Source organism: Oncorhynchus nerka, linkage group LG6 (assembly GCF_034236695.1).
Source record: "Oncorhynchus nerka isolate Pitt River linkage group LG6, Oner_Uvic_2.0, whole genome shotgun sequence".
Taxonomy (NCBI): Eukaryota; Metazoa; Chordata; class Actinopteri; order Salmoniformes; family Salmonidae; genus Oncorhynchus; species Oncorhynchus nerka.
The window spans coordinates 32,342,311-32,369,519 of NC_088401.1; the positions used below are offsets into that span (position 1 = coordinate 32,342,311).

Genomic DNA, 27,209 nt, shown 5'->3' on the forward strand with positions numbered 1-27,209 from the left:
AGAGAAAATAGGCTCTCTGTGAGCGTGGAGAAACCCCCTTTGGAAACTAAAGTGTCTGACACAAACTAACTGGAGTTTATTCTGGGCTGGCTCTTCTTATGTGCCTGTTTTTAAGTTAATAACTTTTTCCCTCCCGGGGGGGCACAACGGGACAGAACACAGCAGAGGTAATGGGTATCAACCGGGGCCAGACAACAAAAAGGAAGCATCTCACAATCATTTTGCAAAACATAATTATCTGTTTGTTTTGCAGCGATATATATTGGAAAAGGAGAACAGAGTGTTCTAGCATTACCAACGAGCTTGGAACAACATCCATTATAGTCCTCAGTTCTCCCAGCTCCTTATAAGGTCATTATCAGAGAGCATTTAGCTGGACCAAACGGGACCAAACCACCTAAGAGTGGACAATTACGGTAGGATGAAAATAGTGGAATTGCATACTCAGCATATGTAATGGACAAACAAACCTGTACATGAGAGCACAGTATATCTGACCAGTATTGAAAATAATGTACTTCAGCTTGTCTGAGAGGGTCCTCATGTAGTAATGGGGTTGATAGCACTAGAAGGAAGCCTGGCAAAGTAATGCTATTGAATGCAGCCAGATACACATAGTCCATCTGTCAAAGTAGCACATCCATCTTAAGCCCTTCTGTCATACTCGTCATCACTCAGCCAAAAGTATGGCAAAGTGAACCAAACAGGGAAAATGAACAATCAATAGCGTTATCGCTTCTGGATGAGAGGAACGGGCGTCTATCTCAGGAGGAAAAACAAAGAAGTTTCCCATCCCTCGCTCCATTTTTCCCAGCCCCACCTCGCACATCCCTCCACCCCTCTCTTCTTTCCCCACTCCTGAGTGAATGTAATCAGCTGTGACATGAGAAAGCACGCTCTCTGTCTGCCAGTCCTCTGCTGGGCCTATCTTCCCCAAACAGCCCCAACCTCCTTCCCCTCGCATCCGCCACTAGGCTCATGTACATCGAAATGCCATTAGGCCCTCCCAAACACCTCTAGTCCCTGGGTTGGCTGGGGTGACTGAGGCTCACACACTGCTCCTTCACTCTAGGTCCTCAGAGCTCCTTCTGGGCCACCGATGGGCCTCTGTTACCACTCTACTTATGGGCCATTGTCACAAATCAACATTGGAAAGGACATTGAACATTGACGATGAGGGAAGAGAAAGCTAGAAAGGCGTACAGAACGCCAGGGACAGTAAACGCCATGACAATACAACACCACAAGACAACAGTATCCATACGGACCATTCTACTGGCAGTGGACCAGAGACGGGTGGGAGTGGGGAGTGGTGCTTGCTAACGGAGTGATGTCATCCTATCCCAGCAGTCCGACAACTAGTTAACAGAGGGTGGTTGTGCTGATCAAATAAGATGTATTAACTCCAGGTAATAGACATCCTTAATTGGCGGGGAGAATGGCCATATTTAATGAACTGAATGAGGCAGAATGCAAATGAAGGAAGAGCAGAGTCGTGAAAAGGTTGGGGCTCACTATAAAGGGATGATTGAGTGCAGGAGAGTAGCCGCCAATCTCCTCTCTCGCTAGCCTCGTGTGAAATGAGCAACGGCTTGAATCATTAAGTAAAACCTGTTCTCGCCCAAGTGTTGATAATTGTGGGGCTTGAGAGTTCACAACGGGGACTATAATGTTCAATTTCCTCTGTGTGGCTACAATATGTACCATATAACATCCCTTTCATTCTAATTCCTCCCACCGTTTGAGGAATGGTCCATAATATTAGTATTTTTTTCCAGGTGTGTTACATTTATGGCCGCTGGCTATGTGATGAAGTACTATTCGTGGAAATCCGCTGACCATTCCGGTTTCATGAAGTGACATTTGGTGCAGTTATTTCCGTATGGTTGTAAAGTTGAGAAACATGAGTTTTGTTGTTGTTGTTGTTTTTAAAGCCACCTTTCCTCTCCTGCTGCAGATGTGAAACGGCAGAGAGAGTATTACTCTGGCTGAGAGTGTGAAGTGGAGGCATTGCGTTCCTGGTCTGTGCTATTTCTCAGTTTACCACAAAAGTAAGTGAAAAATGAAACATCCGGTCAAAAATGCACTGAATAACAAAACCAGATATTCACATGGTAAATCACTAGGGGCTGGTTCCTCGGACACAGACTAAGCAGTCCTAGACTTAAAAGCATTCTCAATGGAGACTCTTCATATTAGGAAGTGCTTTTTAGTCTGCAACCAGGCTTTACTGTCCGGAAAACAACCCCTGGAGAGGAATGAAATTATGTTGGGCGTGCATTCAACCATTTCTGTCCAAAAAGTTAAGGAACAGCAATCACCTAACAAGATTAAACTAAATGTATTGCTTAACTTTGGCCATTTTTTATGACATGATCACGGTAACCTCCATTATTTTTCATTTGGCGTAGAAATGCCATCTATTTTCACGTTGCTGTTGTTTGACATATAAATATAGCATTTGAATGACTTTAATATCCTCCTAATCAATGACCGGTGATCTTTCCATGTCCTCAATTCAATATAGAAAGGGTCATCCATGATCCGGCTTTATAAACACAATAAAGGTAAATGATTACTCTCCTCTGTGGTGTCCAACAACACAGCCTATAATGAAGAGAAATGAGGGAGATTGAGGGGGAGGCCTGTCACGTGTCATTGGTCGACTCTGAGTCCAGAGATTAATCACAAGAGAGGCGCTCCATGGCCGAGACGTGGTCACCCCAGATCAATAAACCCCACCGCTCACACACACGCACGCACACACACACACACACACACACACACACACACACACACACACACACACACACACACACACACACACACACACACACACACACACACACGGAGACAGACACACGCACACTCTCCCACATACACGTTTCAGTTTTTCTCAAACGCGTACAAGCATTTTTTTGGGAACAATGTTGTTGATTTTCAAAACAGAGTCGACTAGACACAGAACTCTGTGGCTTTTTGCAAAACAGTAAGTTGCCTTCTCAAAACATTAATACATTCATCAAGACCATATTACACCGGCAAAATTGCAAATAGACTCATCAAAAGAACACGACTAAGATTAGATTAACACAGCCACATTTACTGTATGTCTTGAGTCCAAGCAGACAAAACAGAAAGTTAGTATTTTAAAAATCCCAGTAGATGAATACATTTTCTTTGCTGTTAGTAAAGTACAACTATCCAAAGGTTGCAGAATTATGGGCAATTACTCTCCTTTTATGAATATTTCACCAAACAATTTCATACACATCAAATCAAATATTATGCCTGATTGCATTTTTTTTTTGCAAAACATAAGTACATTGTGTGCAGGATTCATTCATCAGTATCATCACAATCCAATTCCCTGTATTCTGTCACACTATCCACAATAGAAAGACGGAAAGGTGAATACAATGGAGGAACACAACTGATATGAATGTATAGGCCTCAATCCACTCCAATGCAAAGCTATATAATGGAAGGCCACAATGTCGAAGAAAAACGAACCCACCTAACTTCCTTCTCTGCATGTCTGCAATATTGTAAAAAAATCCTAACAATTAGACGGTCTCCATGGCCTAGATCCTTCCATATATTGTATTTGCATGGTATGACACTGATGGGGTGATTTATAATGTTGTGCACTAGTATTTACTGATGGCTGGAAACAGTGAACACAATTGCACACATTTCTCTTCTGATGAAAACAATGCGTTGTATTCTGTGAACAGAACCCTTAACGGTGAATTTTGAATTCACCGATGACATTTGGATTGAAAGTTTTGCAAAAGGTGGTCAAAGATATGCAAGTCAGGTACCAAGGCAAGAAAACGATCAGATGTTCCGTAAACGTATTTGAGCATTGCTGTTCGGCCATAAGATCGTTTCAACACAGATCTCAAAAATTGCTTGAGGAAAAACTAAGTAAAATGATTCACTTTGAATTCTGGTTCATTCACAGAATCGTCCATATCAGTTTCACTCTGCTAATGAAATGGGGCAGAAGATCACCCACCTGGACAAATACATGATGGAGCTTCCCTTTCCTGTGTTCCAATGGTGTATGAGCAGTTTAGAGTACAGCTATTGAGTGCCCCCATTAAGCCTGAATTAGATCATCTAATTCCAACATAACATGCAAATAAAACATTTTCTGGTCATATTTAGCTCTGACTTTTGACTTGGTCTTAGCATGATGCCATAATGTAATAACATTCAATTAAAATAGGAGGCTCTTTGCGATGCTGCTGCTGTGCGATGTGGCTGTTTACCTTGTGTGAGCCCGATGCTCTGTTTGCGGTCACTAATGGGCATCAGAAATTACAGGCGGCAGAGTCGCGCCCTGCGGGGGGATTGGCCTCCTCAGTGGAGCGGAGCACTTAGAACGTAGCCTGTGTCTGGGAGCCCACTGGAGGGGGGGGGGGGGGGGGGGCTCAATGTCACGGCTTACCCTCATAATTAAAGAAACCCTATTCTGTATCCACTGTTAAGTGAGCCTTGGCTCAGCTCCCCATCTCCAAGGCTCAACTGTGTGTTGCACCCAATGTGAGGCTGATCTGGGCACCAAGTCTGTCTACTGGCCGTCTGCTCTGGGCTGGTAGCCTCCTCTCTTCAGCCTCCTCTACTCTACTCCTCTACTCTCTACTCAGTGGGAGAGGAAGGAAAGGAACAAGCACCAAAACACAGATGGGAAGCAGCAAATAGGTGAGCATGTCGCTGTACATAGTAACACAGTGCTGTGGAAAGAAAACCTGCTCGCAGTGGTGGAAAAAGTCCCTAATTGTCATATTTGAGTAAAAGTGAAAGTGAAAGTCACCCAGTAAAATACCACTTGAGTAAAAGTCTAAAAGTAAATATAATTGCTCAAATATACTTAAGTATCAAAAGTAAAAGTATAAATCATTTCAAATTCCTAATTTTGAACCAGACAGCAATATTTTCTTGTTTTTTAAATTTACGGATCGCCAGGGGCAATGCATGTACACTACATGACCAAACGTATGTGGACACCTGCTCGTTGAACATCTCATTCCAAAATCATGGACATTAATATGGAATATGTCCCCCTTTTGCTGCTATAACAGCCTCCACTCTTCTGGGAAGGCTTTCCACTAGATGTTGGAACATTGCTGCGGGACATGCTTCCATTCAGCAACAAGAGCATTAGTGAGGTCGGGCACTGATGTTGGGCGATAAGGCCTGGCTCGCAATCGACGTTCCAATTCATCCCAAAGGTCTTCAATCGAGTTGAGGTCAGGGCTCTGTGCAGGCCAGTCAAGTTCTTCCACATCGATCTTGACAAACCACTTCTGTATGGACCTCGCTTTGTGCATGGGGGCATTGTCATACTGAAAGAGGAAAGGGCCTTCCCCAAACTGTTGCTACAATGTTGGAAGCACAGGATTGTCTAGAATGTTATTGTATGCTGTAGAGTTAGGATTTCCCTTCGATGGAATTAAGAGGCCTAGCCCGAACCATGAAAAACAGCCCCAGACCATTATTTCTCCTCCACCAAACGTTACAGTTGGCACTATGCATTCGAGCAGGTAGCGTTCTCCTGACATCTGCCAAACCCAGATTAGTCAGTCGGACTGCCAGATGGTGAAGCGTGATTCATCACTCCAGAGAACACTGCTCCGGAGTTCAATGGAGGCAAACTTTACACCACTCCAGCTGACTCTTGGCATTGCGCATGGTGATCTTAGGCTTGTGAGTGGCTGCTCTGCCATGGAAACCAATTTCATGGAGCTCCCGACGAACAGTTATTGTGCTGACGTGCTTCCACAGGGAGTTTGGAACTCAGTAGTGAGTTTTGCAACCGAGGACAGACAATTTCTACTCGCTACGGGCTTCAGCACTCCGCAGTCCCATTCTGTGAGCTTGTGTGGCCTACCACTTCACGGCTGAGCTGTTGTTGCTCCTAGACTTTTACACTTCACAATAACAGCATTACAGTTGACCAGGGCAGCTCTAGCAGGGCAGAAACTGACTTGTTGGGAAGGTGGCATCTTATGATAGTGCCACGTTGAAAGTCACTGAGCTCTTCAGTACAGGCCATTCTACTGCCAATGTTTGTCTATGGAGATTGCATGTCTGTGTGCTCAATTTTATACACATGTCCCCATACATGTAGTATATATATATATATTATTTGAGTCAATTGGAGGTGTACCTGTGGATGTATTTCAAGGCCTACCTTCAAACTCAGTGCCTCTTTGCTTGACATCATGGGACAATCAAAAGAAATCAGCCAAGACCTCAGAAAAGAATTGTAGACCTCCACAAGTCTGGTTCATCATTGGGAGCAATTTCCAAACACCTGAAGGTACCACGTTCATCTGTACAAACAATAGTACGCAAGTATAAACACCATGGGACCACGCAGCTGTTATACTGCTCCGGATGGAGACGCCTTCTGTCTCCTAGAGATGAACATATTTTGGTGCGAAAAGTGGCAATCAATCCCAGAACAACGGCAATGGACCTTGTGAAGATGCTGGAGGAAAACAGGTACAAAAGTATCTATATCCAAAGTAAAACAAGTCCTATATCGACGTAACCTGAAAGGCCGCTGAGCAAGGAAGAAGCCACTGCTCCAAAACCTCCATAAAAAAGACAGACTACGGTTTGCAACTGCACATGGGGACAAAGATCGTACTTTTTGGAGAAATGTCCTCTGGTCTGATGAAACAAAAATAGAACTGTTTGGCCATAATGACCATCGTTATGTTTGAGGATAAATGGGGAGGCTTGCAAGCCGAAGAACACCATCCCAACCGTGAAGCACGGGGGTGGCTGCATCATGTTATGGGGGTGCTTTGCTGCAGGAGGGACTGGTGCACTTCACAAAATAGATGTGATCATGAGGAGAGAAAATGATGTGGATATATTGAAGCAACATCTGAAGATATCAGTCAGGAAGTTAAAGCTTGGTCGCAAATGGATCTACCAAATGGACAATGACACCAAGCATACTTCCAAAGTTTGGGCAAAATGGCTTAAGGACAACAAAGTCAAGGTATTGGAGTGGTCATCACAAAGCCCTGACCTCAATCCTATAGAAAATGTGTGGGCAGAACTGAAAAAGCGTGTACGAGCAAGGAGCCCAAGAACCTGACTCAGTTACACCAGCTCTGTCAGGGGGAATGGGCCAGAATTCCCCAACGTATTGTGGGAAGCTTGTGGAAGGCTCCCCAAGACGTTAGACCCAAGTTAAACAATTTAAAGGCAATGCTACCAAATACTAATTGAGTGTATGTAAACTTCTGACCCACTGGGAGTGTAATGAAATAAATAAAAGCTGAAATAAATCATTATCTCTACTATTATTCTGACATTTCACATTCTTAAAATAAAGTGGTGATCCTAACTGACCTAAGGCAGGGAATTTTTATTTACTTAAATGTCAGGAATTGTGAAAAACTGAGTTTAAATGTATTTGGCTAAAGGTGTATGTAAACGTCTAACTTCAACTGTGTAATGCAGAATTCCCTCCTTTGAAAGGGTTTCCACATACTTTTGTATATATAGAGTATGTTTAGTGACTCGGCCAGATCAGAGGCAGTAGGGATGACCATGGATGTTCTCTTTATGTGTGCGAATGTGGCCATTTTCCTGTTCTGCTAAGCATTCAAAATGTAACAAGTACTTTTGGGTGCCAGGGAAAATGTATGAGGTAAAAAGTGCATTCTTTTCTTTAGGAATGTAAAAATAAAAGTTGTCACAAATATGAATAGTAAACTACAGTACAGATACCCCAAAATAACGACTTAATTATTTAACACCACTGCCTGCTTGTTACATCCCTAATTCAAGAATGGCAGTAATTGCAAAATTCCGGGAACTTAAAATAAATTCACAGGTTTTCCATGAATCCTGGTTGGAGGATTCCGAATTTCCTGCTTATTCTCTCCTGATTCCAAGTATAATTGTTTTTTAGAAAATATAGTAAACATGAATATACTTATTTTTGGGACTTATCCCAAATTTCTTTGGCCTGAGTCTGAATATTTCCTTGGCCCTAATCCCTCTCATTTGAAGTAAATAAAAGTAGCAGTGCTGTCATGCCCAGGCTGTTTCCCTCATCTGGCTCCCCTTATGCAGTATAATTATTCATATGGAAAATGTGGCGCTGTCTGTTGATGGGCAACAGTCTTATTTTCTGCTTCAGTCAACAGTGCACATTTGTATTTCTAAATTGTGGTGGTGGTGCGCAGGTCGTTACGTAAGGCAATTTTCTGCCTTCTTAAGAGCCAGATCCCCTGTGCATTAATGAGACTACCTCCCTCCACCCCCTCCCAAACTGAGCAGCTAAAGGATCCCGACTACTCACAGGGCCCTACTTCTAGCACTAGACGGCAGTGACGGCACTACACATGAGCCTTCTTCCTTCGACAGATCCCAGCAGCACAATTCCACACAAGTTTATAAAAAGTAGTAATATTTGTAAACAACAAATTCATCTGATGTGGTGCTTTATGAAATTTGATATCAATTCTGCTGTATTTAATTCATCAGTAGTTAATTGCGATATGACCATATGACAGTGGTGTGTGTATTAAGCCTATGACTTCTAACACTTTATTTTTGCTCACTACAGAATATTCGATTTTCTCATGAGATTTCTGAGATTGTAAATGGACAATTTCATAGACTTAAGTCAGTCCGGAAAATGGAAATCACGGGTACATTTAAGCATGCTAGGGGCATGTCATTTTAATTTAGATATAATACACAGTGGAATTATCAGGGGCTGCGGGCGCGTACCTGATCTGGAAAATCAATGAATCGACGTGGAAGAGCCCTTTAATACACATGTTAATATAATGGGAAAAACACCCCCCTCCCAGAAAGAGAGGAAAGGGGCAGATTGGAGGATTCTGATTCTAACAGCGGTTGACAAAGGAAAAAGTGCGCTGCAGCGGAAGACAGTGACACGGGTGTTTGAAGGAGCCTCAGCTGGAGACAAAAGCAGTTGAGATGGGCTGGAGACCGACTGAGCGGAGGGAGGGAGGGAGGGAGGGAGGGAGGGGGGAGGGAGGGAGGGAGGGAGGGAGGGAGGGAGAGAGGGAGGGAGGGGGGAGGGAGGGGGAGGGAGGGAGGGAGGGAGGGAGGGGAGTGCAGACAGCCAGGCCCCTGAAAGCCTGTTGTGGTTGGCAGGTGCTGACCTTGGTGACGATGGGTTTTCACGAGAGGGCTCTAATGAAGCCTGATTGCCAGGGACTGCTGACGGGGAGTCAGGAGCGGAGGGGAGAGAAGTGGGGAGAAGGAAGAAGGAGCGAGAAAAGGATATGGAGAGAGAGGGCTCAGGTAATTGCAGCACTTGTGGGTCTGAGGCCCCGCGGCCCTGTGATGTCGGGGTCCACTGAGGAAGAGAGAGAGAGAGAAAGAGATTTTGATGGTAAATTGTGGAGAGCTGGGACAAGAGGGAGGCAGGGAGAGAGCAGGGCTCTGGGGTGTAATTACCCCAGTGAGTTTGTGGGATGGCGGGAAAGAGAAGAGTGGACAGGCCCAGTGTGGAGCTCTGACAGGGACGGAGGAGAGGAAAGCAGAGGACTGCAGGGGGGAGGCCAGACACACGGCAGGAAGCTGACGAAGGGATGGAGGATGGAGGATAGAGACAGGACATACTGTAAGCCCTGAAACCACAGAGCTAGACACCGCTAGACACTGCGCCAAGGTCAAGGGCTATTAGTGAACACAAAACACATAGTGTGTGACAGGACAGCCCAGACCAAGACAAAAGATAGAGTTAGGCTGGAAAATACAAGATACTGTACATGAGCCTCTGGAAGTTGTTGCTCAACAAGAAACAGCAGATAATGTTCAGGCAGACTGCACATTGGAGCTAACCAACCAGACAGTTTGTGCAAAGAGATATTCTTCTTTCTATTGAAAAGCAGGAACGGGGAGGAAGGACAAATGAGAACTCAGAAAAAGAAACAAATAAAACAAGAATGGAAGAGAATGATAACATGTGGAAGAATGCATGTATGTACTTCGTGACCCTGTACATCTATGTACTGGTACCCCTTGTACATAGACAAGTTATCATTATTCAATGTGTATCTATTATTACATTTGTTATTACGTGTTTTACTTTTCTATTATTTCTCTATTTTCTTTCTCTCTGCATTGTTGGGAAGGTCCCGTAACTAAGCATTTCACTATGAGTCCACAACTGTTGTTTACGAAGCAGGCGATGAATAAAACTAAATTTGATGAGTGTGTTTGTGTGCATGCCCGTGTACAGTATGTGCGCGTCTGCGCGTGCAAACCTGTGTATGTCTGTGTGCGCGCGCGTGTGTGTGTATGTGTACATGCAAACAACATCTGCGTGTATACATGTGTGTGTGTGTGTGTGTGTGTGTGCTAGCTCCAGTGGATGGCACACAGGGGTCACGAGGGCCCGGGCTCAGCGAATTGAATAAGAGAGAGTTGATGGGCTGGCCTAAGCCTCCCGCTGCCGCCGGATCAGTATGTAGCAGCCTCTCTCTCCCTCCTCTGCCTCTCCCTGCCGGGGCCGATGTAACTCAGTGGACTGGCAAATTACACCAGACCTACAGCTGTAGCCCGACATTATGATTCATTTGATCAGTAATTTCTCCTGTTTTTCATTTTAATCGCCGTGACTATTCTGCTGTGGCAGGTCTTTCAGATCTAATTAAGATCAATTCCGCTGTAACAGACTTGGCGAGCGCCGCGCACCCCGTCAAATCCCTGAGCTCTGCTGGGCGTGGAGAAAACCTACGCCTCTAATCAATCAACTTCCAGCAAATTCAGCCCGGGCTGCAGCAATCAGCCTATTAACACACTTAAGCAAATTTCATAATCTCCCTCCCTGTCTATTTGTCATCACTGTGGAGGGAGGCTGAGGCCATTGCCTGTGACTGCCTGGAACTCAGCATGCTGGAGAGGGATGGGAGAGGTAGCAGCGTAGTGGAGGCTTCTGTGGTGGAGACACACTGAGGAGTGGGGAGAGTGAAGCTCACGTTAAACTGTGGAGAGTCCACCAATAACCTTAGGGCTGCTAGGCTACTCTACTGAAACAAAAACAAGGGAGCATTGTCTCAACGCAACCGTTTTGTTTTTCTTCATCCACTGTAATGTTGATATTGGTAAGCCAGTGGATATTTGTGCTGCCCTCGCCATACAAAGGCCGTTTTCACAGTGGCGATAGCAAAGGGTTCTTTTCGAGAGGTTCTCGAGAGGTATTGATTCTCGAGAGAGTAAACTTGCGAAATTATCACGTCTAGAGCGCTACCTCCGGAGATCGCGCACATCACTCGCAGTTGACCCTCGAGCAGGGCAGTGTGAACACAATATGTCGTTGAGCTCAACACTACAGTAGGATATAAATGGTCAGTGGCAACCCGTAATTCAGGGCAGGTGGGTCAGTGCCACACCTGTTCTGAGCCACACCTGTTTAGCTATAAAAATATATATATAAAATATAAACTGTATATATTTTTGTGGTGTTGTTGCCTGATTTGGATGTCATTTTGGCATTAATACGTGTCACATATCAGTTTGAAAACAATGTAAAAACGTAGTTAATAAAGCCGCATACAAACATGGGCTCTTTTTTGCTTTCTCCAGTAAGGCAGCTCCAAAATGCAGGTGTTTCAGCCTAGCTCAGTGCTTTCTCTGGTGGTGGGGCAGCCAATGGGAAAATACGGAGCATAGTGGTTGGTAATGTTCTCTGGTTGCGCCGTGATTGGCTCAGGGTTCTTTCACTTATGGGGACACCACGTCACCGCAAAATCTACAGGGAGAGGTCGAACAATCAGGCCCCTTGGGTGCTGCCATAGATTTACATTAGAAGTGCCCATCCAAGCAGGCTCAGGGTCATTGGTCATTACAGATACATTGGCCATGTTGTCAATCCAGCATGACTTCTGCCGCGTTCAAAACAACTGGAAACTCTGAACTGGGAAATCTCAGACTTCAGTAGGTTAAAAAAAACTGGGAATTCTGAAAAAAAAACGAGCTCCGATTGGGAAAACACATTTTGAACGGTCATCCAACTCGGAATTCCAAGTCGGGAACTCTGGCCTCTTTCTAGAGCTCCGACCTGAAGATCACTGACTTCATGATTCGACCTTGTTTCTTTCCGAGTTCCCAGGTGTCATGAAAGCACCATAAATCCAGAGAATGGCAGACTTTGATGACAAAGTTAGATGACAAAATTTGCTCATAAGAAGCACAGCTTCGCCACTTTCCTGTTCAAGTGAGCACAACAAAAATCTTGTATGCTGCTGCATAAATGATGTAATATGCCAGGGAGATATGTACAGCATACTGTAGCTAAGAAAGTAATACTAAGTGTATGTTGTGTAGTAAGTTGTTAGTAGCCCATGTGCCTCACCCTAATAATTTGGTCCCTTTCCCCCTCATAATTTAGCCCACTGTTCTGACTTGGTGGTGCAAAAAAAAAACAGCCTATAGCCTGTTTTAGAGAAATGTAATCAATCATTGAGTAATGTAAGAGCTTTCATTATCTGCCCCTTTTATTTCTCCTACAGTTCTGATTTGGTGTACAGGGAGAATATTGTAAGAACGGTCCATGTTCTGAATTCTGTCGCTGTACATTTCAAATGTCCTGAAAAAAGAGTGATATTGACTACGTCCGTCCTAGCTCGCTCATTAATGTCTTCATCGAAATGACTGATTGCCTCTCGTCGGCGCGCTGTTCCCTTATGCCAAGGTTTGTACATCTCAGTTGTCAGTAGAAACCACGTGTGTTTAAGCAAGTCAGCCATATCAGCTATGTTTTTTTTTAAAAGACAGTAAAATGAGGCTGAAGGAACTGTTTCGCTGAAAGACAAGGCTCCGCTGATAGCCAGGTGGTAAGATTTCACTCCTTGGTGCTGAAAAGAAAGCTCTTCTGTTGGGACATCTTTGTGTTAGACCCTAACAGTTTGTGGGCACCGTTTGTCACCGTTATAGTGTCATTTCATGTATTGTTTAGTGTTGTGTTGTGGATTTGCTGGCATGCATCAACAACAACAAAAAAGTGGGGAGTTTGCCCCACCAAGATGCACATGCTCAAATCACCACTGTAAATGGTAATAGCAGAGACAATGTTTTTGAAACAGCTGAAATGTATAGATATTTGAGACTTGTTATATTGAGTTTTTCCCTGAAACTGCACTAACAACCTGTTACTGTAGCTAAGAAAGTTTAGCTAGAAGTAACTCTTTGCTTTTGTCTTGAAGCAAAATAATGAGTGTACAGACCTGTAATTGTCTGCACATGATTGTGTTTTTTTTGCATTATTCAAGTGTACTATGTTGTAATAATTACAGCCAGGTCAGTATTTGACGTCCATCCATGTCTGAGGACGTTGGGAGATGATGTGAAAACCGGCCACTAGGGACAACAGTGAGTTTAAGGTTAGGCTTAACAGTAAGTTTAAGGTTAGGCTTAAGTTTAAGGTTAGGGGTAAGCATCTGTGTTCAGTGCCAAAGAATGCATGTTTGAATCCAGCAATAGAAAGTTGTTTTGAGATTTTTGTTTTAACCTTTACGTTAATCATTCTGAGTTAATGCCTAACCTTAACACTTCGAAGTTAATGCCTAACCTTAACACTTCGAAGTTAATGCCTAAACTTAAGCCTAACCTTAAAAATGTGGAGTTAATGCCTAAAGTTGACATTTGAGAAACATGGATGAATGTGTGCATGAAGAGTTGCTTGCTTAATGTTAGCTAGTAGCTAGCTAGCTAGTGGAATAGTTTGCAATAGTTAGCCTCCTGGCTAGTGGCTACTGTGACATTTATGGTACTTTTGAGCTGCGAAGCAAGAACGCCAAACAAACCCTTTCTCGGCTTGTGACATTCCTGTTGCTAATGTGAAATGAAAAGTGTTTGTATATACACTATATATACAAAAGTATGTGGACACCCCTTCAAATTAGTGGATTCGGCTATTTCAGCCACACCCATTGCTGACAGGTGTATACAATCATGCACACAGCCATGCAATCTCCATATAGAATTGGCAATAGAATATTACATTGGCAATAGAATGGCCTGTATTGAAGAGCTCAGTGACTTTCAGCGTGGCACCGTCATAAGATGCCACCTTTCCAATAAGTAAGTTCATTACATTTCCGCCCTGCTAAGCTGCCCCGGCCAACTATATGTGCTGTTATTGTGAACATCTAGGAGCAACAATGGCTCAGCCGCGACGTGGTAGGCCACACAAGCTCACAGAACGGGACCGCGGAGTGCTGAAGCGTGTAAAAATCGTCTGTTCTCGGTTGCAACACTCACTACCGAGTTCCAAACTGCCTCTGGAAGCAACGTCAGCACAAGAACTGTTCGTCTGGAGCTTCATGAAATGGGTTTCCATGGTCGAGCAGCCACACGCAATGCCAAGTGTCGGCTGGAGTGGTATAAAGCTCACCGATATTGGACTCTGGAGCACAATTCAGGGAAAGGGGGATAACTAGTCAGTTGTACAACTGAAATGTGTGTTTCTGCATTTAACCCAACCAGAGAGGTGCGGGGTGCTTCCTTAATCAACATCCACATCTTCAGCACCCGGGGAACATTGGGTTAACTGACTTGCTCTGAGGCAGAACAACAGATTTTTACCTTGTCAGCTCAGGGATTTCAATCCATTAACTTTTTGTTCACTGGCCCAACTCTCTAACCACTAGGCTACCTCACCATCTGACAATCTGAGAGACGAATTTGGGTTTGGTGGATGCTAGGCGAATGTTACCTGCCTGAATGCCTAGTGCCAACTGTAAAGTTTGATGGAGGAGGAATAATGCTCTGGGGCTGTTTTTCGTGGTTGGGCTAGGCCCCTTAGCTCCAGTGAAGGGACATCTTACAGCATACAGTTAAATTCTAGACGATTCTCTGCTTCCAACTTTGTGGGAACAGACCCTTTCCTGTTTCAGCATGACAATGCCCCTGTGCACAAAGCGAGGTCCATACAGAAATGGTTTGTCTAGATCGGTGTGGAAGAACTTGACTGGCCTGCAAGAGCCCTGACCTCAACCCCCTCGAACATCTTTGGGATGAATTGGAACACCGACTGTGAGCCAGGCCTAATCGCCCAACATCAGTCCCCGACCTCACTAATGCTTTGTAGCTGAATGGAAGCAAGTCCCCTCAGCAAGGTTCCAACATCTAGCGGGAAAGCCTTCCCAGAAGAGTGGAGGCTGTTATAGCAGCGAAGGGGAGACCAACTCCATATCAATTCCCATGATTTTGGAATGAGATATTTTGGTCATGTAGTGTATTATGTCAATTGAGATTTTGGTCCTGATAACTCTATTCAGTGAGAATCAGCTCACAGACATCTAGAGCTGTTGATTCTATTCACCTCCCAGTGGAGAACAATTAGGAGAGTAATCGTCTCCTAATGAATGTTTGTCTATCTGACAAGCCCTCTGGTTATTAAAACTAATGGCTGTGGTTATTAAAACAAATGGTTGAATGGCTGAGTGGTCATGTGTGTGTGAATAATAATAAGGAGATGAAATGAGAGCTGTTATCTTTGCTAGAGTGCATCTCAAATGGCACCCTATTCCCTATATAGTGGCCTACTTTAAAACCAGAGCCTTATGAAAAAGTTGTGAAACGCAGTGCAGTAAATAGGGAGCCATTTGGGACCCAGGCCTAGCCCTAGCACGCACCCACGCACGCACGCACGCACACACACACACACACACACAAGATGGAGGGTGCAGATCTATCTCTATCGATCGATCTGTCTGTCTGTCTGTCTGTCTGTCTGTCTGTCTGTCTGTCTGTCTGTCTGTCTGTCTGTCTGTCTGTCTGTCTGTCTGTCTGTCTGTCTGTCTGTCTATGTTTCTATCCCTGGATAAGAGTGTCTGCTAAGTGACTAAAATGTAAATGTATCCCCAGTCATCATAATCAGGATCTCAGCTTCTTAATCTAATAGTAAGGATGAGGTCTGGTGGTGAAACTAGTGGATTTCATTATAGTACAAATAGATTATGATTGCTCCTTAATTGTGCTAGTAAACAGAGGAGAATTATATTGAATTGTGAGTACGTCAGGCACTGCGGTATGTCAGGCAGGGACTACTCTCTGTAGCTCTGCTTTCTAGACCTGAAATGATTTTCAAAAATGAAAGAATATTCAAAGAAGACATAGGGGAGCTTTGCTTGATTGTAATGCACATCAGAACACTTATGTACTCCAGAAAAGAAGGTTATTACTGCAAGGCTTTGGCCCTTATGCTGGCTGTGTCTGAGTGGACCAGTACTGTGGGTTCGTCCCAAATAGCACCCTATTGCCTATATACTTTTGACCAGAGCCCTATGGGGGGAATGGATGGAATAGGGTGCCATTTGGGATGCACAGCCTTTGACTGTGCTAGACTGTGGTTATAGTATATGGTTGGTGTCTAGGTCTGGGAGGCAGGCAGGCAGAAGCTAGCCAGCTTTTGGAGGCCATTAAATGCGGGCGTCTGTTTTTCCTGCTGAGTCTCACTGGGCCGTGACAGGGCCGGAGAGGGGTGCAAGGGGGAAACAAATGGCCGTACTCATCCTGGCCATAAAGAAGGGTGCAGCGCCACAACCCAATAAAGGCCTGACGCTGATGAATGTGGCCAGGGAGAAGGAGGCGACCCTGGCCGAGCTCCGACCAGAAATGAAACCACAGGGATATAAAATAGGTTATTATCGTCGCACACTGACAGCCAGACGGACAGAAGGGGGCCGAGATGGATGGACAGACAAACTGACGAAAAAAGGAGGTTGGATGAGGGAAGGGCAGCTAAGATAAAAATAAAGGACTGATAAACGTTGATGAGAACCTGATGTATCCAAGAGGAGTTCAAAAACGATGCGCGACGGCTCGCAACTCAGTTTAGTGTGCTTTGAATAACCCTCTCACTGAACGATGACCTTGTCAATTACAGCAGGTGCACATTTGAATGTCCCCACACTGACATCAGAGCTGCCTGACAGGCGTCAAACACTAGCTCTGGAATCATATCAAGTATAAAACAGTACCTAGACAAACAGGGTCTAATGAGTAGTCATCAACATTGTGCTATGTCAAGATTGGCCTTCGTCTCTCCACAATACACCCCACAACACCATATCATCACAATACCACCACTAGTAAGACTATTCGAACACACATCCACTGGCTGAAGTCTATGCATGAGGGCGTCAAAGACGCAGCAGCAATAGGAAGTAGGCCTATGTAAGCTACAACTCTTGCAACTTGGATAACACAAGGTAAAGATCCTTTTGGGATTAACACAGTGGCAGGGTAGTGTGAGCTCACCTGCAGTGGCATGGGCGGTGTGACGGGCGAGGGCAGGCTTCGGGCCGGTGATTGGTTCTGCCTGAGCGGCGGAGACAGCGGGGGTTGGCCCGAGCCGGTCATGGAGGTGGTGGAGGAGGCGGAGCCAGGGGAGGGGACCGAGACGGAGGACGGCTGTAGGCTGGGCGAGGTCATGTGACCCCGCGACGACAGCTGGTTGTGGACGTGGCTGTGGGAGTGTTGATGCTGCTGATGGTGTTGCTGTTGTTGGTGATGGTGCTGTTGTTGCTGCTGGTGGTGCTGTTGTATCTGTTGAAGCTGCTGCAGGTGCTGAAGCTGGGAGTTCAGGGATGAGGTAGCTGGTGAAGGAAGAGGAGCAGAACATCAAATTGATATCATCACTACTGTATCTTAAACCATTCACTCAAAAATGTTTGTAACACATTCATGTGTAATCATGAAAACCAGCAGTCGGGGTATCAAACCGAAAATTAATGTTCACACCTAACAATAGATGTGGGGATATCAATGTAAAATTTTCCTGTCCCACAACAAAGTCCAGTAACATTGTAACCTCTACCACAGAGTTCCAGAAGAACCTGACTTCAGTAGTTAGACGGCAAAGCTATCCACATGAACTGATATAATTGGCGTCTCTGGAGAGGAGCGCTTCATTTTCACTCGGAGGATGTCACAATCTCGCGTTTAATTGCGGGAAAATCTCCCGAAGAAGAGTCATTCGTCTTGAACGGCAAGTCTGAAGAAATCATACCGTTATCCTCGTCTCTGGATTTAAACGCTAATGAAACAGACACAAACAGACACACATGAGATGGACAGACACATTCGTGTGTACATCAACACGGACGCAGCCACGAGGTTCTTAGAATATGCCATACGTATACGTATCCAGCTCTTCATATATAATACAGTGCGTGGTGGTGCATTTCACAAATTCTCAACCATTGACTCAGAAAATCATTGGTTCTTATTTTTTTATATTTTTTTTTTTACAAAACCCTAAGTGACTGTATGAGTGACTGTTTTGACCTAAAGGCATACAGCATTTCACCCTTATAATCACTCAGCGGGCAGTATAAAGAGAGTGACACAAAACCAAGTCATTTCTAATGGCCAACCAAATATTTGATCAAGACGTCAAATCTCCCCCTGACCTTTACCGGTTCTCTAGTAAAAAAGACTGTAGGTTCTGAGACCATTATTTGACTGTGAATCTACTTGACTTTTCTCCTTGAGAAGAGGGTACTGGCGGTGCGGTGAACGACAGGCACCATACAAAAGATCCGATAGACATTCAGAGGGCTCTTGTCACCATTGGTCTGCCCCCAGCCTAACACTTGGTGGTGTTTTTGCCAGTTCTGGGACTGCATGTGTGTGTACTACAGTATCTTGCAAAAGCACTATTACCTACTTTCGGTATGTTAAGAATGCTATTTTAAGCCGTATAACATCGATATAACCTACAGTGGCCAGGCTACCGCAACGGAGTCCTCTTTCAGCCTTTAAAACAATGAGAGGTCTCGAGAAATGGAGAGAATAACAATAGATCAATGGCAGAAAAGAGAGTGTTGGCTGGCGCTTGATAACACAGCAGAGCATTTGTGAATAGAGGGGTAGACCAGCTTGTATACATACTGAATCAATGCGCTTCAATAATTAAACCAACGGCTGTTTCATAGCGAGATGAATTAATAAAACATGAGGGCAGACATTTCTTTGATTAGTCCGGTCGCTCTGGGTTCTGGAGAGGCACATGCGAGCATTTGATCAAGACCTCCCTCTTTTCCTCGGCTCTAAGTAGCAGAAGAAGAATCCCAGTGAAGAAAGCAAGTGCCTGTGTCCCAAATGGCACCCTATTCCCTATATAGCGCACTCGTTTTGACCGGAGCCCTATCGGGCCCTGCTCAAGAGTGGTGCACTATAAAGGGAATAGTGTGTCATTTGGGATGTGGGCCAGTGTCTCTGTGCCAGTAAATAGCGGCAACACTTTTACATTTCTTCTACCTCCTGACACATTGACACCTCTCCCACACCCACCATGAATTATATATCATCTTTGGCTCGCTAAAGCCAAGAGTCCAATTCTCATTTGAAATGTTGGGGCAAGTTGTCCAGCGAGCTATGACAGGACTGGGCACCTCTCTTCCTGCTCGCAAGTGTACCGCAAGGAAATGTGGAGGGCGCCAGTTAAAAAGATGGAAAAGTGGAGGAATGAAAGACAGAAAGAAGGAAAAGGAGAGCGAGAGAGAGAGATAAAAAGAGATTTCTGTCAAAAATATTTTATCTAAACCAGGGGAAGATCAAAGAGGAGTCAGAGAATTTCCTCCAGCGTCGACCGTGAGGCCGAGGAGGAAAGAGAGGCAAAACAAAAGAATATGAAAAAGGAAAACAAATACAGAGGGAATATGGAAGAAGCCCCATGTGGCCTTATTATAACGGCTACACCGCAGGTAACTATATTCTTTAACAGCGATGCTTTATAAATTCTGTCATCTTGTTTAGACCGTCAGGCCCACTGACCCTTCTTCCCCCTGTTGCTGGAAGAGCATTCTTCTAACAGCGGCTGTCTGATTGCTTTGGCTGACCTCATAATCTAGCATCCCTGTATCCACTAATTGTTCGTGCTACCTCCTCAAGCAGACAGTGGATGGAGGAGGAGGAGAAATGGAGGTTCGGAGAAGATGGAGACAAGGGCAAAAGGCTGCTGGGATCCTACGGAGCTCATTATGTGTTCTTCACTCCCATGGCTACGCGTTCACCAATCCTGGCACAGTGTTCAAGTGGCCCTCTCACTTACAGGCACCATGCTTAGGGGTACAGGATAAAGGAGCCCAATCTGACGGTTGAACTAGCAAGCCTCTGATAATCATGATATTAAGAATAAGCCACAACACAGACAAAATACTGAAAATACATGCCAGCTGAAGAAATGAAGTCAAATGTTCATTAGATGTGTATTATTGTAAGTTGTAATCTACTGAATACTGTAGCACTTTTGGACCGTAAGAGGTCCCAGTAGGTGGAAGATGAAATACCTCAAACAGGATACAGTGACTCTCTCTCGACACAGAGGAGTGGGAGTCATATGACCCAGGATACTGTAGGCCAGGGGTGTCAGACCCCTTTTTGATCCGGGGGGGGCGCGCATTTGTCCTTCAACGAGGTCCAGAGGGCCGCACTGACAATTGGTTATACTTCCTCTCCGTCCAATTATGCTAAGCAATACTCCCTATGTAGCTTTCATTTCGGTGATTATTAGTGAGCTGTACACAGCCAAGAAACTGTATGGACCATTATTTCAAATCAAATGTATTTGTCACATTCGCCGATGACAACAGGTACCTTACAGTGAAATGCTTACTTACAAGCCCTTAACTAACAATGCAGTTAGAACCCCCCAAAAAGTAAGAGATAAGAATAACAAATAATTAAAGAGCAGCAGTAAATAACAATAGCGGGGCTATATACAGGGGGTGTCGAGGTAAGAGGTAATTATGTGCATGTAGGTAGAGTTATTAAAGTGGCTATGCATAGATAATAACAGAGAGTAGCAGCAGCGTGGGGGGCAATGCATATAGTCGGGGTAGCCATTTTATTAGCTGTTCAGGAGCCTTATGGCTTGGGGGTATGCCGTTTTGATTTGGTTTTAATCAATACAAAGTATATTGAGTTCGTTTTTAGGTATTTAAAAGAAAATTCAAACCACCCGTGAGCCAGATCCCATTTGTTTGACACCCCTACTGTAGGCTCTGGTCAACTTTGTTTCAGCGTGGATGGTGCCACTGTAGAAATGAACTATCGTCTTTGACTGCTGCAGCCCTGACTCTGTGAAGTACAAAGCGAGACTGATTGTCAAAGGTCGCGAGGCTAGGTCAAAACCGGCTCGTACGTCAAACAAAATGCTATTTCTGTTTCCTGTTGTCGCTCAGGAGAGGATGAGAGAGAGAAGCAGCCACCTCTCTCATTACAACAGACCCCTCTCTGGTCCCTGCCCCATTACTGCAGTTCTCTCTCTGGGCTTGATTTGGCCTCTGTCCTTTTCTCCTCGGTGTTAACAACAGCTCGCCCCTGTGTTTGTGTGTGTGTGAGTGTGTGAGCGTGTAATGTGCACTTGTCCATATCTGTCTATAGGATGCATATGTGTAGTATCTATTTTGAAAGGTCAGGATACTAAACCATTCCATACATATAAGGAACAATAAAGACAAAAAATATATAGATTTATAAAGAAATGACTTTTAAGGAGAAGCAAGTTAACTTACTTTTATAGCACTGCACACTATATGTGTGTGTGTGTGTGTGTGTGTGTGTGTGTGTGTGTGTGTGTGTGGTTAGGACACATGCATATGAGGTACAATACAAAATACTGTATAGAAATAATGAAAAAGGCCAAGTATTTGTTATATACAGTATTGAAAGAAAGTCACCAATGGCAAAAGGTCATGTGATAATTGAAAGGAGAAGCATTCAATGTCTATATCCATGCTCATCACACTCAGCTCCCAGCAAAGGCCAGGTCAAAGGCCACATGAAAGAGACAGTTAAGAAATAAACGGATAAAAGGACATTGACTGGTCTGGTTTCAACCCACAACGTTTAGTCCATTGGTTAACTCTTTACGAAATCTCTTTCTTACATTGTATTGTGTGTATCGCACAGACAGAACGGCGAGGAGTCCAGTCAATTTAATGTTGCGTAAAGAGTTAGTTCTTCAAGTACAAAAATCAGAACATTGTAGGCTAAAACATTCAATGCAAAATGGTACAATATGTGTTCAAATGTTCGGAGGCATAAATCATCAGAAGGTCAAAAACGAATCTGAAGCAACCTTCGCTCTATCTTCACCTCTCTCTCCCAGCATCATTAGCAGACTGCAGTAAAATAGGAGCCAGTCAGGGGTCTGAAGAGGTGCCTTCATGAAGTAAATGAAAATATGTGTTCTGACCATTTTAGGCGGTCGTCTTAACATTGCTGTGGTTCTTGAACAAGCAAAGGGAGAGGGAGGAGGAGATAATGAGAGGAAACAACATACCTATTATGTCTCTGCCTCACGTCCCACTGTGGGAGGACATAAAGCACTGTCTCCAATGGTTTCTCAATGAGCCACACGGATAATTACTCCACTGGAGAGAGATGGACGAGTCGGCGGGGCACTTGGCAATTATGAACATGGACGGAGGAAGGTCATTTTTACCCCGAGGATTAAGAGGAAGCACACTCAGACTAATAAACTGGGATGAAAACATGTTATTTCTACCAGAAACTTATTTTGCACATGCAGCTGTTTCCATGCAACGTTATCAAGGTGGTAAATTAGGAGGAGCACTGACTCCAGAGAAATAGTCCATGTTATTGGTATTAGCAACATGGCGGCTCAATTTAGCATGCAGCATTAGATTTCAGTGGCCCTTCACCCTTTTTGAATAGATATCGAACTAAAACGGAACATATTTTATTTTGTGTCGCGGAGGATTTCAAATTTCAGCACCAGACGTCGTGGTGTTGCGTCAAAGTAAACACTGAAACGACAGATAACGCTCACACATTGAACTAAAGGTCACACGACACATTTCAATGTCATAGGTTTCCCGAGACATCTGGGAACACAAATGTGTCTCTCAGTTTTATATTTCGGTAGCTGTGGTATATACGAATCACGTTGAGAGCATGGAACATTGATTCCTGCTCCGTGGCCATGGTTAGAATGAACACAGGGCAAATAAAACCAGATAAAAGATCCAACTGTGTAATTTTTTTTTACCTGCAGTCACTGTAGACAATATCAATGTTTCAGTGTCGCTTCGGAGGGGTTTAGACACTACAAAAATGGAATCAGTAGAGACTGGAGTCGAATGGGCCATGGGGTTTTACAGAGTAAAACACACCGCTTGTAGGGATCCACAGATAACGCTTTCACTTTGTGATGCAAGGCAATACGAAGCTGTGTTGTGGATTTCTCACTCCAGGGGAAGGATTTGAAAGTATTGAGTATTGAGTCCTCTACATGGAGATATTAGAACACAAATAAGTAAAAAGATACAGTATAATAGCGGACCTACTTTATCTGTGATTCACCGTAGATATTTAATTGCTATAATTGAATAGCATTTGTTTTTTATAGCCTGTATCTGTCCACGTGAAAGGTCAAATCAAATCTAATGTTATTTGTCACGTACACATGGTTAGCAGATGTTAATGCGAGTGTAGAGAAATGCTTGTGCTTCTAGTTCCGACCATGCAGTAATAACCAACGAGTAATCTAACCTAACAATTCCACAACTACTACCATATACACACAAGTGTAAAGGGATAAAGAATATGTACATAAAGATATATGAATGAGTGATGGTACAGAACGGCATAGGCAATATGCAGTAGATGGTATAGAGTACAGTATATCCATATGAGATGAGTAATGTAGGGTATACAAACATAAAGTGGCATAGTTTAAAGTGGCTAGTGATCCATGTATTACATTAAGATGGCAAGATGCAGTAGATGATAAAGAGTACAGTATATACATATACATATGAGATGAGTAATGTAGGGTATGTAAGCATTATATTAAGTGGCATTGTTTAAAGTGGCTAGTGATACATTTTTACATCAATTCCCATCTATTTCCATTATTAAAGTGGCTGGAGTTGAGTCAGTATGTTGGCAGCAGCCACTCAATGTTAGTGATGGCTGTTTAACAGTCTGATGGCCTTGAGATAGAAGCTGTTTTTCAGTCTCTCGGTCCCTGCTTTGATGCACCTGTACTGACCTCGCCTTCTGGATGATAGCGGTGAACAGGTAGTGGCTCGGGTGGTTGTTGTCCTTGATGATCTTTATGGCCTTCCTGTGACATCGGGCGGTGTATGTATCCTGGAGGGCAGGTAGTTTGCCCCCGGTGATGCGTTGTGCAGACCTCACTACCCTCTGGAGAGCATTACGGTTGTGGGCCGGAGCAGTTGCCGTACCAGGCGGTGATTCAGCCCGACATGATGCTCTCGATTGTGCATCTGTAGACGTTTGTGAGTGCTTTTGGTGACAAGCCGAATTTCTTCAGCCTTCTGAGGTCAGCGCCTTCTTCACAACGCTGTCTGTGTGGGTGGACCAATTCAGTTTGTCCGTGGTGTGTACGCCGAGGTCAATATCTTACATCAATACAGTAGTACAGTCAATCAAGATGGCCGAACATCCCAACTGGCTCTTTAACTACAGCTGAGGAGTGACACGGCTGATCCCAGTTGTCCTCTGAGTTGTTCTCTGTAATACCTAATCGGACATAATATTAGGCATGGCTGCTTAACTCACTCATTCCTTACAGTAGGAAAACTCTAGCAGGCTTCTCTCGCTCTTCAAAAGTCTGTCCCAAAGGGAGGCTCAGACAGAGGTGGAGGTGATACAGAACGTGCCACTAAACACAACAGACGTAAATCGTCCATCTAACAGTATCTCTGCCTTTTGCTATTCTGTGGTAGATAACAGAGGAGAGTGTGGAGCCCCTGTGAAGCCTGTCGGCCCTGGCAGGCCAGGCCGGGTTATTACAGCCCGTTCACGGTCCCATCATCTGTCGTCAGACGGAGGCGGAGGACGTGAGTAAAAGCCTCATGCAAAATTTATGTTCATGCGGCTGTTTCAGTGGGTGGAAAAATCAATATTGCGGGCCCGATGCACGGAGATGACTGAGTGCTCTCTGACTGACAGTAAAAGCTGGGAGAGATTGAGGGGCAACATTTACTGCTCCCGAAATGGAGTGTAGTCGAGCTCCTCTAATAGTCTACTCAACTTAAATTAGAATTTCATTGGGGATTATTTGGATAACAGTTGTGATTGTGGGAGGTTTAAAGAAATGATGCTGTTAGAAAAGAGAGAGGAGAAATAAGAGCACACGGGTTGTTTTCAAGTCCTTCAAAAAGCATCTTTCCTTCTCAGCTTTCCGGCAGCTACATTATGGGGTTATTAAGCACTGCTTCGTTCGCCTACTCACTCCCCCACTCCCCCAGATATGAAATGATTCTAAAATAATGAAAAGACAATGTGGGGATGAGTAGGACATCATAGGCCCTTTGTTGTATGCTGCCTCGCTTACATAAGCTTTTGAAAGTGTGCCATATTACCCACAGTGCATTTGGAGAGAGGAATGCGAGAATAGAAGGAGAGAGAGAGAGGAGAGAAAGAATTCAGTGGGATGAAATAACCCCAAAACAATGGGATTTGCTCTCCATTCTTCTGCCTCCATATTCTGTCTTTAATTATTCCCTTTGGTTGTCTGTGGGAGAGTGTAAGCACTTTCGCACAGCACAACATGCCCACCAGCACAACATTGTCAGCCCCAGTGATGTGGAGACTTCTGAGTGACACAGAGCCTCTTGTGATTAGTGATGCTCTTTAATACAACACAACACAGCAGCGATATGATTGGGGGAGGGGGGAGGGGCAGATTTCAAAATGCAAAGGCAAAGATGGTGTCAGAAATATATGAGAGCTTTATGATGTAAATCACAAGCACCACTACTTGTGATACATTTCATACCACATAAACCGAAAATGAAGGCAAATACGCTGCAAAATGCAAGCATCAGAAATATATATTTCATTACACATGCAAACAATCCAATATATTTCTTACGCAGCGTTTAACATAACCTCAGCTGTTTCCTAGAGGGATTATTTGTGCCGGTTTAGTAGTTTCCTCCTGAATCGCATATGAGATATTTGAGGGCCCAGAACGATGTATGATGAATGAAGTAGTGCACTACTTATACGCTTATCATGCTCACTGACTAGCAACAGGTTTAGCAAAGGGCAGCAGCAGTAAATGAAATTCACCACCGGGACAATATATCATCAGAAGAAAAAAAAAATGCATGCACCCGAAACTTACAAGCCTTTGCCAGGTGCTTGATGGGGGAAGAGGAAGGGGTAGTGGAGAGGGGAAGATGGGGTTGGGGTGAGGTGCAGGCAGAAGGGGAAAGCAGAAGATTTGTTGAATCATTTCTATTTTCTTATGGGCTGATCTGTGTCTTGTAACCATTTCACTGCAGCCGGAAAAAGGGAGCACCAGGGCTAATTTCACAGTAAGAGCTCACTGAACAAAACCCCCATTGTCGGTGGGTAAAGGTGCTAAATCTACTTTGTCACTCTGAATTACAGCCACATAATTCAGGAACCGGAGAGGAAGGGGGAGGAGAGTACAGGAGGGGTGAGCGTGTGTTTGAACAGAGACAGAAACCATCGCTTTTCTCTCTACCCTGAGATGTACTAAGTAATGCTCTCTTATGATCAGAGAGTAATGGATCTCTCTGGTCTAAACATGCCATCCTGCTCAAACACTATATAATCCATCTGTGATATATCTGTGGTTAATCCAGAGATGGGCCCCCAGGGACCCCACCACCCCCAGACCTCCTGGGCTTTTGAGCTCCTCTGACACTGATACAAGCTCCCCTGTCTTAGCCCTGAGACACCAAACCTATTAATTAAGGCAATTAGGCCCCGGCCAGCAATTAGTAACCACAGATAGCTTTTAGCAGCCTAGCGGACCAGCCTTCTCCCAATGGCCATGGGGTTTGTTTCAACACTATCTGCTGTCACCACAGGCTCTCTGGTTTCACAGACATGGAACTGGCGAGCCGTGGTTACTAATGACCTTAGAGTGATCTGGGCTGGACTGGATCCTTGTGACCCCCTGAGCCTTATGCTCTTTACGGAGTCGCACTTTGTTCTGCTAAGTTATTTCTATTACTTTTCAAACACGCCGGACTGTTCCCCTTTGAAATCCCTGTGTTATGCCTGTCTGGTCATTGTAGGGAATGGAAAGGATGAGTGCACAGGCTATTGATTCAAATGAGTAAATGTGGGGTGAGTGTAAGCAGTATTCATTAGTAGATAAGTCTTTATTGATTTCCTGTTATTATTAAGTTGATGGTAGATTTGTA

At 44.3% G+C, this 27,209-nt stretch overlaps 1 protein-coding gene across 1 annotated transcript in view; it reads right to left on the reverse strand.

Moving 5' to 3' along the window:
* Positions 1-27,209, reverse strand: part of LOC115130357 (POU domain, class 6, transcription factor 2) — an 89,729-nt gene that overhangs the window by 27,949 nt on the left and 34,571 nt on the right. Inside the window, exon 4 of the mRNA XM_029661427.2 lies at positions 17,284-17,621. Coding sequence (XP_029517287.1) covers positions 17,284-17,621 — 338 coding nt within the window. The remainder of the gene's footprint in view (positions 1-17,283; positions 17,622-27,209) is intronic.